The sequence below is a fragment of the Caretta caretta genome, chromosome 2 (genome assembly GCF_965140235.1).
Source record: "Caretta caretta isolate rCarCar2 chromosome 2, rCarCar1.hap1, whole genome shotgun sequence".
In the NCBI taxonomy this organism is placed as follows: Eukaryota; Metazoa; Chordata; order Testudines; family Cheloniidae; genus Caretta; species Caretta caretta.
The window spans coordinates 268,136,364-268,149,293 of record NC_134207.1 but is presented as its reverse complement, the minus strand read 5'-3'; the positions used below and the strand labels follow the sequence as shown (position 1 = coordinate 268,149,293).

General features: G+C 51.4%; 1 protein-coding gene across 1 annotated transcript in view; it reads right to left on the bottom strand.

The window, feature by feature from the left end:
* Positions 1-254: 254 nt before the first annotated feature.
* The window catches only part of LOC125633074 (uncharacterized), a 44,000-nt gene continuing 31,324 nt past the window's right edge, over positions 255-12,930 (bottom strand). Inside the window, exons 9-15 of the mRNA XM_075124757.1 lie at positions 10,677-11,022; positions 9,365-9,721; positions 8,577-8,703; positions 4,490-4,645; positions 3,736-3,849; positions 3,389-3,493; positions 255-2,630 (exon numbers count right to left, since the gene is read on the bottom strand). Coding sequence (XP_074980858.1) covers positions 1,402-2,630; positions 3,389-3,493; positions 3,736-3,849; positions 4,490-4,645; positions 8,577-8,703; positions 9,365-9,721; positions 10,677-11,022 — 2,434 coding nt within the window. The 3' untranslated portion in view covers positions 255-1,401. The remainder of the gene's footprint in view (positions 2,631-3,388; positions 3,494-3,735; positions 3,850-4,489; positions 4,646-8,576; positions 8,704-9,364; positions 9,722-10,676; positions 11,023-12,930) is intronic.

Below are 12,930 nucleotides of genomic sequence, written 5' to 3'. Positions count from 1 at the left end.
GCACCTTGTGCCAGATCCCATGCAGAAGGTTCCTGGGTTTGACCCTCCACGGTCATCTTGATCAACTCTAAACCAAATTTGAACCAACCATGGTAGATGCAGAGATCTAATGCACAAATGGAAAATCAAGGACTCCCTGGTGTGCGAGTGTGGTTCCCCACGACAGCCCATCGAACATATCACTACCTACTGCCCAATGTATAAAGATGAAGGAGGCATCACTGCAATAAATTCTGCTACTCCTGATGTAGCCATTTGGATCCATCAACTTCAGGTGTAATTGTAGTTGCTGCTCTACACCAGTCGTACAAAAGAAGAACAGCGGACAATGCAAATTATAGTACGTACATCAAGATAATAGCTTCAGGGAGAAACCCTGAAATGGCTGAGGAAATGTTGGTGGGAACAACCGCCTTCTCACTCGAAAAGGAGGAGGTGACAGTGTTACCTTTAGGTTTTAAAAGTCATGATCAGATCTGTACATGTTACATGATAAAAAAAATAACACAAACACCCCCCCATACACACATGCTCCCCACCTGCCCAAGTGAAAAGCTCCAGGGTGGTGATCTGCCCAGATAATTCCTGTGTCAGGAGTCTGGGAGAACATCTCTTTGGATTTACCTACTAACATAGGGGCAGGAAGTAGGACTGCTGTGCACCCCCTGGCTTGAAAGGGTGTCCATCATATAAAGAGTTCACAGTTTGGTTCAATGGATCTCATTATACCCCACTATACAAATCATTCCAGCCCCCGTCCCTACTAATCTCCCATGTGTTCCCCATTTATTCAGGGTTTTTTTTTTTTGTTTTTTTTTTACTCCTGAGTCCCTCTTCTGCTGGAGTCACAGAACTCAGATGTCCTCCAGGTGAGTGAAGGCCAAAGCAAGGGTCACGTTAGGAACAAGAACAAACTAGACCTCCTAAGCTATTGCTGGACGTGGACCATGGAGCTGACCTTGAGATGTCTGCTTATGTCCTAAGCAATTGCGATTCAGTCTTGTCCAGTGATGCCCAGCAGCAGGCCTTCCATACAGAGTGCCCATCCCCCTCCTACTCCCAGTCATTCATGTCCCTCCGACTTCTTCCTCTCCCGGTGCTGTCCGCCTGCCGCCATGTGGGGATGTTTCACAGGCAGAAGTTGGTTCCCCTGCGTGTCCCCATGGTGCCATTGCTGCATTTTCAGTTGAGAGAGAAGAATCCTCCTCAGCTAGTGTCCCTGGTTCCCCTTTCAGGTGGTGACGGAAGGAAGCCCACTGGCTGGGTTTCCACCTCTCCTCCAGGGGCTCAGACACACACTCTGATCTGATGGGCTGAAGCTCTCTCTAAACCATGGACGTTTCAACTCCTCCTCTTGCCTTTCGTCTGACTAACGCACCTGCTGTACGTTAACTCCACTGGCTACCACGAATCTTCCATCTTTACAACCAGGAGTCCAGCCTCTGCTCCCTGTCCGGGGCTCTGAGAAACCTCCGGATGCCCTTGCTCTGCGCTGTGGAGGCTCTGATGTTCTTTCAGAGAGTCCTCGTATCGGAAGCTTTTCCCACCCGTGCCACACTGATGTGGCTGCTCCCCGACATGGCCCTGCTGGTGTGTCTCTAGCTCAGGCTTCCCCGTGAAGCTTTTCCCGCCCTCAGTGCGGCGCTTCAGCCCTTCGCCCGACGTGTTACCCTGATGGCCGACAGACCCGCCATGGCTTTTAGCAGCTGGGCCGCCCTGGTGCGGTCTCTCTCCCATGTGGTTTCTTTGGTGCTTCATGAAGCTCCTCTTGAGCGTGAAGCTCTTGCTGCACTCAGCGCACGGGAAGGGCCGCTCGCCGGTGTGGACGCGCTGGTGGTTGAGCAGGTACTCCTTGCGGCTGTAGCTCTTGTCACACTTGGTGCATTTGTAGGGCCGCTCCCCCGTGTGGACGCGCTGGTGGTTGTTGAGCTTGGACTTCTCGCTGAAGCTGTCCTCGCACTGGCTGCACTTGTACGGGCGCTCGCCGGTGTGGACGCGGTAGTGGTTGGTCAGCTTGGACTGCTGAGTGAAGCTCTTCTCGCACTGGCTGCACTTGTACGGGCGCTCGCCCGTGTGCAGGCGTTGGTGGGAGATGAGCACGGCCTTCTGCCGGAAGCTTTTCTCGCACACCGCGCACTGGAAGGGCCGCTCCCCCGTGTGCACGCGCTGGTGGTTGAGCAGATACACCTTGCGGCTGTAGCTCTTCTCGCACTCGCTGCACTTGTAGGGCTTCTCCCCGCGGTGAATCATCTGGTGGCGCAGCAGCTCTGACTGGCAGTTGAAGCTCTTCTCGCACTCGGTGCACTGGTAGGGCCGCACCTTGGCATGGCTCCGCAGGTGCTTGACCAAATTCCCCTTCAGCCGGAAGCTCTTCCCGCATTCACCGCAGGCAAAGGGCTTCTCCCCCGGCTGCACCACAAAGCCCTTGAGCAGGCCGAAGTCTCGGTCGCACTGGGTGGATTTCTCCACTCTGCTGACTGCAGGGTTAGCCAGCTGTGCAGCCACTCCCTGCTGTAGGCTCTGCAAACCCTCCTCTTCTGATTTCACTGATGACATCCCCTGCAGCTCCAGCTTCTCCAGACATCCCTTCCAGGACTTCTCCTTCTCTTTGCTCGCTGTCCCATCATTTGCTAAAGAAGAGAGAGAGAGAGACAGACAGACGAGCATTAGTGCTTTGATCTGGAAGGAAACTCCCCCGGCTTAGAGATTCTGTGCAGAAAAAAAAATGACACTTGTTAATGGTCCAATGAATAATTTATAGCTTCAGTGTAATTAACTCAACAGACTTAAAGTAGGGCTCATCTTGGCTTGAAATCTTGTCTGCTAGACAGCACAATTTGGGTTGGATGTCATGACACTTCTAGCCTACAGACCTCCTGCATCATGGCATGACTTATGTTATGAGCCTGAAACCACCCCTCCTAGCTGGGTGTCGAGGGGTAAACATTCCCCCAGAGAAGGCATGGGGGCAGGCTAGAGGAGGGACCCTGTTCCTCTGCATCCCATCAAACACTCAAAAAGGTGAAAGATGGGATCGACTGCCCCCCACTACTCCAGACAGGCGCGGAGCTGTGACCGATACCCGCCATCAAGTGATGACTGTACATTTACAGTGGGGCTATTTGACTGTCAGCTCTTTGGGGCAGAGATTGTCTTTTTGTTCTGTGTTCATAGACCACCTAGCACAACGGAGCCCTGACTTGGGACTGCAATGCAAATAACAATAAATGATCACTTAAATAGGAAGAAAACCCAGAAGTGGAGGAGATCCTATGACCTGCAGGTAGCTACTCCACTCACTTCCTTTGAGGTGTTTCAATCCCTTAGGGCCCCACTCTTCCTCAGAGCCAATGGAAGTTTTGCACAAGAGCAGCCAGTCATTGCTCACCTATGCTGGAGCCTGAGAGAATTCTTCCTTCCCCCAATTCCTGATGGTCCCCAGCACCCAGCTCTTCCTCTTGTTTGATCCAGGTTGAAGTGTCAGATGTGGAAACTGGTGATTATGTTAATGAGAAACAAACAAATTAGTGTGTGTTTTACCAGCACTTATTGACCTCTTTCTGCAAAGGATTTGGGGCTAGAGCTGTCTGGGATGGGTGGGAGGTTGGGTAACATTTTGTGGAGAGAAGGGAAAACAGATGAGAAAACACATCCAGACAGATGCAGTTATACATGCTGATGGGCCAGGTGCTGTTCATGCCTCTCACCAAGTCCGGGTTCCAACCCACTCCTCACCTGTGCTGGGCTCCACGGGAATTTCTCTGTCCGCCGAACCCCTCTGGCCTCTGATACACGGCTCCTCCCCTCCTTCAGCCCGGGGCAGGATGTCAGGGTTGGAAATGGCATGGTCTATTCATGAAGACAGAGTTGAGGGGAAATGAGTGGTTTATTCATATTCACCAGGCACTTACATGTGATTTTAAACCTGAGCTGAACAGAGGTAGAACTGGTGATCCTCAGGAAAGCAGATCTCCGCTTTTCCCAGGGGAGCCTGAGGAATTCCCACACTCCTGTAATATTGTTCCCTGCAGGGTCACACAGCTGCCCACTTTTCATCCTCTTGTCTTGGGGGGGGGTTCACTTCTGCCGGGGCAGAGGTCAGGGCGAAAAGGGGGCATGGCAGGGGCTGAGACAGGGCGTGGCTGGCATGTGGGTTTCAAGTGCAAATCCAGTTCATGAACATGAGATGCCTGGCAGATACTTGGGAGGGCTCCAAGAGACTCCTACAGCCAGCCAGGAGTAGCAGTTCACCTGTGTGCGCTCTGGAGCTGCACTTCCAACAGAAAGTTCAGTGCCTCATATGCAGACTACAGGACACTTCGTGGCCCACTGGCCTGCAGCCCCCTTCTCTCATCTTCCTTCAGCTTGTTGGATGATGAGTAACAAAGCGCTGGGCCCTGCCAACAACTCTCTCAGCCCTCACCCAAACCCTGCATTTTTTTAGTCCTTACAGAGAACGTGTGAGTTTGTGATACTTGGTAGAACTCACCGGCACTGGGGTCCACAGGGATTTCTCTTTCCACCAACCCTTCCTTCTTCTGGATTCTTTCCTGTAATCCTTCCAGGGATTCCCACCGATCCCTGACACATGGCTCCTCCCCTCGTTCAATGCGGGACAGAATGTCTGGCTTAGAAACAGCGTAGTCTGTTCATGGTAGCAGATGTTAAGGGAACGTCATGGCCTATTAATATTCATTGCAAATAATGCTAAATTATTTTAAACCAGCTCCCCTTCTCTCGCTGGAGTGGACGACAGATCTGAAAGGAGGCCAATACCTAATAAGGATTCTGTAAAAAGATACCATTTCTTGTGGGTCGGGTGTGCTTCCCAGCAGAAGAGCCGGGGTTCACCACATAGAAGGGGAGTTGATACGCACAATGGTATATCAACCCATTTGTTGGTGAACCTAAACCTGAACAAAGTCTACAGAGTCCCTTCAAGGCCAGAGCCAGTTCAGGGAGGAATGCTCAATGCTGTATTACCAGGTGACACAAAAGAAGAGGTTACTTAGCTTACTGTAACTTGAGTTATTTGAGGTGCTTGTCCCTATGGTGTGGTTGCCATAAGATACATGCACGCCTGTGTGCTCTCAACCAGAGACAGCAAAGCAGTGTCTGCAGGCCTGCGCAGAGCAGCCCCTCATGCCTCCAAACAAGACTCGCTGCCACTCAGTTCCTTCTCTACAGCCGAGGGGAAGGAAGGTGGAGCATCCATAGGGACAAAGCATCTCAAAGAACTCAAGGTCTTATAAGGTAAGTAACCTCTCCTCCGCCTTTGAGTATATATGTCCCGATGGGTGCTCCACCAGAGGAGACTCCCAAGCAGTAACTTGACAGGGAGGCAAGTCCAAGATTGTTTGGAGGATTGCTTCACCAAAGGTCATATCATCCCTAGAAGTAGGTAAGATGGCATAATGCTTGGCAAGGGTGTGACCAGAAGACCAAGTTGCAGTCCTGTACATTTCTGTTATGGGCAACATCTTTCAGCAGAGCTATAGCTGTGGACTGAGCTCTGGAGGAGTGTGCTGTTCTAACAGGTTGAAATGCAACCTGAAACTCCTTAGACAGTCTGAGAATGGAAATAGGTTGTCCATTCCTCCTCTCTGCAGATGACACAAATAATCTTGGAGGAGCCCAGAAGGTCTTAATCCTGTCAGGGTAGAGGGTGAGATTCCTTCTGACACCTAGTATAAGTAGACTGGTCTCCCCTCCGGAGGCTTTGGGTAAAACACTGATAGGCAGCTCTCTTCATTAATGTGGTATTCTGAAGAGACCTTAGGAAGGAAGCGAGGATGGGGATGCAGTGTAACCTCATCTCTATAGAGGGTAGTAAATGGCGGGTCTGCCATAACAACACCAAGCTCTACCATTCTTTAAGAGATGGCTCTAAAGAACTAAGTCTTGAAGGAGAAGTGCAGGAGAGAACAGGTAACCATAGGTACAAAGTGGGGGCCCTCAGGGCACTGAGAACCAAATTAAGGTCCCACTTGGGAACTGGAGTCTCTACAGGAGGAAACAAGTTGTGTAGCCCCTTGAGGAATCTGGCATAAGTGATGTGGGCAAAAACCAAGAAGCCCTCAGTGGGTGACTGGAAGACTGTGACAGCAGCCAAAAGTATTTTGAGTAAGACAAATTTATAGTGCGGACCTGACATCAGTATAACTATGCTGCTCCGGAGTGTGGATTTTTCACACCCCTGAGCAACAGTTATACCAACCTAACCGCCAGCGTAGACAGCGCTAAATTGATAGGAGGGCTTCTCCCGTCGATGTAGCTACCGCCTCTCACAGAAGTGGATTAACCACACCGACGGGAGAAGCTCTCCCATTGGCACAGTTGTGTCTTTAATCAAGTGGTGCAACTGCAGAGCTGCAGCATTTTAAGTGTAGACCATGCCCTGGATTCACTGCTAGACCCTGTGTCTTCAAATCCAACAGGCAGCCCAGGATTCTGGAGAGTGGAACCTCTGATGCTTGAGACGAGTGCAGAGAACAGCAGGAGTGGAAGCTTTTCCACTTCTGAAGGTAAGTTTCAAAGTACTAGTTTTACTGCTAGATAGGAGAACTGACTCGACCTTATCCGAACGGGTTACTTCCCTGCTCAAAACTCACCTAGAGCGATGTGTACTGGCAGTACGGGGGTCTCTTTCTTGCTGGTACTCTATAAAATTGTTCACCAAGGTGACCCCAAGGATTCCAGGAAGCCCAACTAGGGGGCTGATTGGGGAAAGTCCCCACAGATACTTGTAACGCCTGGATATGGAGCATCTGATGGGGTACTGAGCACTCCCCAAAATAGTGGCTTAGCAGGGTGTGGTGGTATAATGCTGAAAAAGAGCCCTGTACTGAGACCTCTGAGTCCAAAGTATAATCATCCCCTGGGCAGAACGCGGGAGAACCAGATACAGCTGCCAAATGCAGAGGCTGGACATCTGACCGACGTTCAATCCAGGAGGATCGTGGTTGCAGATGTCTGAGCGGTACCAGGGAAGGAGCTTTCGTAGAGGTCAGTAACAGGGGACATGCCAGTTCCTCTGGTATGAAAAGGCCCTCTGGAGAGAGAAACCTGGAGGGTACTGAAGGGCTACGGTATGCGCAAGTCTGAGTTTGTACCAGAGCCTGGACAAGGGCGCCGTGCTGAGATGGTGAGCACGGTAGCAGAGAGGCTTGTAGAGAAACTTCTCTGACCTCCGAGCTCTGGTGCAGGGAAGGTGACGGTACTGGAGTGTCAGTAGGAGGCCTGGTCACATCTCAGGGCCAAGAGGAGTCACTCAGTACCAAGGTAGATGACTCCCTGTGTTATTAGAAGACTTCTCTGGATGCTGCTTCTTGTGAGGGGCCAGCGGCTCGGTTCTGGAATCAGACGGCACCTCAGCTGTGCCCTTAGAGGAACACAAGGCCTCCTTAGAGTGGAATTTAGGGGGTGACCCACCCCTCTTTCTTGTTTCCCAGATAAGGGCAAGAGGCGGCTGCTTCTCAGAAGTCCTTGCCTCTCAAAGTGTTGCTGGAGCAGCCTGGGACGTGAAAGCCAATGTACAGAGGAGGACGCGGGCCCCACCAGCGCTAGTGAGCATTCCATTAGAAGGTAGTTCAGTCTAGCCTCTTTGTCTTTCCGAGACCTGCCTCTAAACCCTGAACTGATCTTGCACTTGGACAGAATGTGGGTGTCTCCAAAGCAGTTTGAATGCCTGTCACTACAGGGAAAAGACCTGTGGCAAGTTTGGCAGGACTTAAACCCTGGGATCTTTGGCATAACGCAGAGTGCTAATGGACCAAATTGGACGATAGAAAGAAAAAAGAGCGGGGGGGGGGGAATCCCTCCTCTCAACACAGCTGTGTTAAAACTGAACGCAGAAATAAAATAATCACACAAATAAAGCAAAAACTAAGAATAAATCACTATGTTAAGAAAGGTGGGAAGCTGAGAACCAGCGGACATGCAACCACTCCATCTCGAGCCGCAGGCAGTTGAGAAGGCACTGAGTGGCAGCAGGTCTGCGCCCCCCTATATGCCCTCAGTGGGAGGCGCCACTCTGGCAGGCATAGGCCTGCAGACACTGCTTTGTCGTCTCCGGTCAAGGGTGCATGGCATGTATGCATCCTACGGTGCAGCACCCTATGGACATACACTCAAAGGACTAGCTGATACAGTGGTAGGACTGAGATTTTAGATCAGCAGAAGACTGATTTTACCACAGGATGGGGTGATCTGGCTCTTTAAGGAAACGAAGGATGCTTTTGTATTTCAGGCACTGGCCTGCTACTCAGAACATCTGGGTTCAATTCCTGGCTCTGCCACAGACTCCCTGGGTGATCTGGCAAGTCACTTAAACTTGCCGGACTTGATCCCAAACCCTTGGAAGTCAATGGGAGACATTCCATATCCTTCAAAGGGTTTGGGAAAACTAGATATTAGAAGAAAAGAGTTTTAAATAGGAGGGTGTGTGGTATGAGCTGTCTATTGCTAATGCTCTGGGAAGTAGTGATCCACTAGAAATCAAAGGAACTGGAGAATAACCTGCAACAGGAATCAGAGTAGCAACTGTTTCTAATCAGAGAGTGAAAACCGATCCTTACCCAGAGAGATCAGGGTCTCATAGTTCCCCTTCATCACGTTTTTGTAAAGCTCCTTCTGCCATTCGTCTAAGTTCTCCCACTCCTGCTCATTGAAATAGACGGAGACATCATCAAATGTCACCGGCACCTGGAATCACAAGGGTTACAATAAGCTTCTTTCTTAGACTATAGCGGCTTGACTCGAAGCCCACCAAAGTAAATGCCATTGACTTCCATAGCCTTTGGAGAAGATCCTTATGGCAGGGAATGTATCTTATGCTGTGCTCTTAGTTGAACCAAGTCTGGACCAACAATTTTAGCAGAAACTTTGAAGAGTCAGGCCCAAAATCAGCAAAAAGATGTGTGTCTCCTGAAAGGTGCAGAGCACCCTCGCCTCCCACTGACTAAATGCAGTATTTGCAGCAGGTGGTCTGTTGAAAGCATATGGTGGGCTGGGCACATGGGGCTGGCTGTCATCTAGATTTCCAACCACTGTTTCCAAACTGCATCAGACGTGATGCATAAGTACACTCCTAATATTACTTTTCCACATCAGCACTTGCTGGAGGTGAAAGGCAAATCAGTGACTGCGCTGGAAACAGAGCCCAGATGTCCTGTACATTATGCATAAATGACTGGACCGACTGGGTCTGGCAAGTGAGTTTTTGGACACCATGAAGCTAGTAAGATCACTCCCTGCATCCACACTCTTATAAAGTGGTGAATTAAAGGGCCTGCACATCAGAAGATACGAAAACCCATCCAGTATCTAAGTTTGTACCCCTCAACACTAGCTGGGATATTGTTACCTTGGGGACTTCTCCCTTAGTGCCTGGGGGCAGTCTTAAGATCCAGAAGTTCCTGTTTCTCAGCAGGTTCTCCATGTTCTCCAGCCTTCTCTGCAGGAAATTATTCTCCTGGACCAGAGTTCCCAAAATAGTCCATTTACTCTCCAGCTGGTTACCAAATTCCATCGCTGTCTTCTCACAGTCTGTTAACTTCTTCTCAGTTGTCCGTGTTCTCTCCTCCAGATTCAGTAATCGTGTGGCATGGGAATTCACTTTCCTCTCCACAGCTTGGATGGCAGCCACTACTGTCCACAAGGAGATCTCTGTAATGTGGTGATGGGCTTCATTCACAGGAGTTTGTTCAGGGACAGTGGGATCCTGTTTCCAAGAAGAGAAACTGAAAGTCAGCATCAGGGAAAAAACAGCCTAAGAGCCCTTCAGCACTACCTGGGGCTGGATCTTCTTGTACAGTCAGGATCCACACAGGGGAAAACTATTTCCTTTCCTGTACCGAAGGAGATTTGAAATGGAAACCCCACAATGTCTGACTCATAGGAAGTATGGAATATTCATAGGCTATAGGGCTAAAAGGGACCATTCGATCATCTATCCCAGTGGTTCTCAAACTTTTGTACTGGTGAGCCCTTTCACATAGCAAGCCTCTGAGTGCGACCCGCCCCTTATAAATTAAAAACTTTTTTTTATATATTTAACACCATTATAAATGCTGGAGGAAAGCGGGGTTTAGGGTGGAGGCTGACAGCTCGTGACCCCCCCATGTAATAACCTTGCGGCCCCCAGTTTAAGAACCCCTGAATTCTAGCCTGACCTGCACACCGCAGGCCCTTGAGTTTTACCCAGTTGCTAGGCCTGTACTCAGGCCAGTAACTAGTGCGTCCCTACAGCCCGGAGCTGGTGTCTTGACGCTCTCCACAAGCCCGCGCTCTGCGCACCCCGGCGGGGACCTACAGCCCCCCAGGGCGCCCACGGCCGGGGGCTCGGCGGAGCTTGGACACAACAGCAGGAAGCCCGAGCACGACGGCCGGTTTCTCTGGGGCAAGGGAGGCTCCCGCACAGACCGACAACCTCCCCCGCCGGGCCGGACCGGGCCGGGCCGGGCGTGCGCCCAAGGGAGCCCCCGGGAACCGGGCAGCTTCCCCCCAGCGCCCGGGGCGGAGCTGAACCCCCGGGGGTACCTGGGGAGCAGCGCCGGGCCCCGCCCCTGCCGCCAGGGACCCCCCAGCCCGGCCGGGCAGCACCGCGCTCCCGGGGCCCGGGCCGGGCGGGGAGAAGCTCCCGGGGCTCGAGGCCCCCCCGCCCGCCGGGCTCTTACCTGGGCAGCGGCCCGCTCGGCCATGGCGCCCCCGGGCGGGGCTGTTCCCGCGGGCCCGGCCCGGCCGAGCCCCGCTCCCGCTGCGGGCTGGGCAGAGTCCCGGCGCCGCCTCGCCACGGGCCGGCCCCGCTGCCGGGCGGAGCAGAGCGAGCGCGGCCCGCAGGGCGGGAGGGAGGGAGCCGCGGCCTGGCTGCCGGGGCCGGGAGCGGCGGGGCGGGGCCGGGCCGGTCGGGGAGCGCGGCAGCGGCCCCTGGCGGCGGGAATCGCCTCCCTTTCCCCGCCCTCACCGGGCGAGAGAACAGGCTCCGTCCCTGGGGGACCCGCCCATCCCCGTGTCCTCGGGCAGCTGGGGAAGCAATGAGGGGGGGGCCCGGCGCCTGCCCCTATTCCACCGCGCGCCCACCCGCCGCGAGCCCGGCCACGGGCCCCAGCTCAGGGGACCCCGAGCTCTCTCCCCAGGTGCCTTGGCTGGGGCGGGGGATTCCAGCCACTTGCAAATTGTCCCCCAGGAACCCAGCTCTGGGACCAGAACAAAACAGGGACTGGTGCTTGGGCTACTGGGCCTGCTGGAAAACCCACAGGGGGTGACCAGAAAAGGGGTGAAGATATTTTTAATGCTTTCAGTTGTTGGAAAGTTTGCTGGGTATCATATTGTCAGTGAGTTAGGGAGGGTCTTTAAAAGAATCTAAAGTAACTCTAGGCCTTTTGTCTCCCCTCCTCTGTGCCAACCCATTGTTGGATGCTGCAAGTCACCTGCATTTTCCTTCTGAGCCCTGACAGGTAAAGTCCGCATTCCCACTCCCCTGATTGTAATGGGCTCAGTTCCATCTTTAGCACCCACACTGATAGGAGATAATAGACACCAGGTTTAAAACAAAGGAAGTACTTCTTCCCACACCACGCAGTATACCTCTGGAACTCTGCCAGTGGACTGTGTGAAGGCCAAAATTATAACTTGGTTAAAAAAAATAGGTAAGTTCATGGAGAATAGGTTAATCAATGGCTAATAGCCAGGGGATGCAACCCTATCCACTGGATGTCTCTCAACCTCCAACTGCCTGAAGCATCTGGCACTGGCCCCTGTCAGAAGACAGGATACTGGGCTAGACAGACCATTGGTCTGACCCAGTATGGCCATTTTTATGTTATGCTCTAAAGAGATTGGCAATGAGTATTTCTTTGTTTACTAATTGTATTGCTCAAGTAAATAAAGGACCCTCATATTCTTTAACTTTGCCTTTAGTTCTTATCACAAAATCAGTTTTTAAAACACAGTATCCAAAATAGAGCAGATGTGTATAAGTAATGATGATACAGAGGATTTATTAAATTAAGCAGCCGGAGAGGCACCGAGTGTCATCAAAAGAAAGGCTTTACCGGGAAAGGGGTATTGTGAGGAACAGACATGCTTGCTTTGAGGAAAATCTGTTAGGAAAACACAGGCCCTGAGTCTGCTCTCACTCCTAGTTGTGTAAATCAACAGCAACTCCACTGAAGTCAAAGGAGTAACACTGCCCTACATGAGATAAGAGTCAGGCTAAAAGAAGCTGAAATGGGGTAATCACTAGGGGACAGAGGCCTTGATGAGCAGTCTCTGTACAGGGGGGACTCCACCCATGTGATGTAGCCACACAAAAGAGATACTTGCAGTATTGCCCATGCCACACATTCAAAAATCGTGAGTCAGGCCCCTCAAAATCATGACTTAAAAACGAATAGATGTTGGGTTCTTCTTTCTTGCCTTCTGAGATTTTAGGTTACACTTGGTCACATTTTCAAGTTTTTATCCACAACAAGGAACAGAAATGTGGGGTTTTTTTTAAACAAAAGCTTAGAGCCTCCTGTAATCAGTTGCCTCTAGGAGATGGGGCTTGACAGACACCCAATATCCCAAGACTCAAGACAAGACTGCAAGAGTTAACAGTGTCTTTTGGGAGGGAGTGAAGGTTCTGCTTCCTGATTAGTGTAAACATATTAAAAATCAGTAAGGAGAAAACCAGTGCAATGGGGACTGAAGAAGCACATGAGCAGCTGGAAGGAGAAAGCAACAGCATCCTTCAGCCCACGGCCTGTCTCTACACATTGCAACAGGGTGCACGTTAAAAGTATGATTTGCTTATTAATGATACTTACAATATCCTGAACACTGTAGCAGGTAACTGCAAGCTTGTAGTGATGTAGCAGTACGTGTTCCTATTCATGGGCTCATTCAAGAGGCCTGGTAAGCCTTGGTTAACAGCGAACCATGCTAATT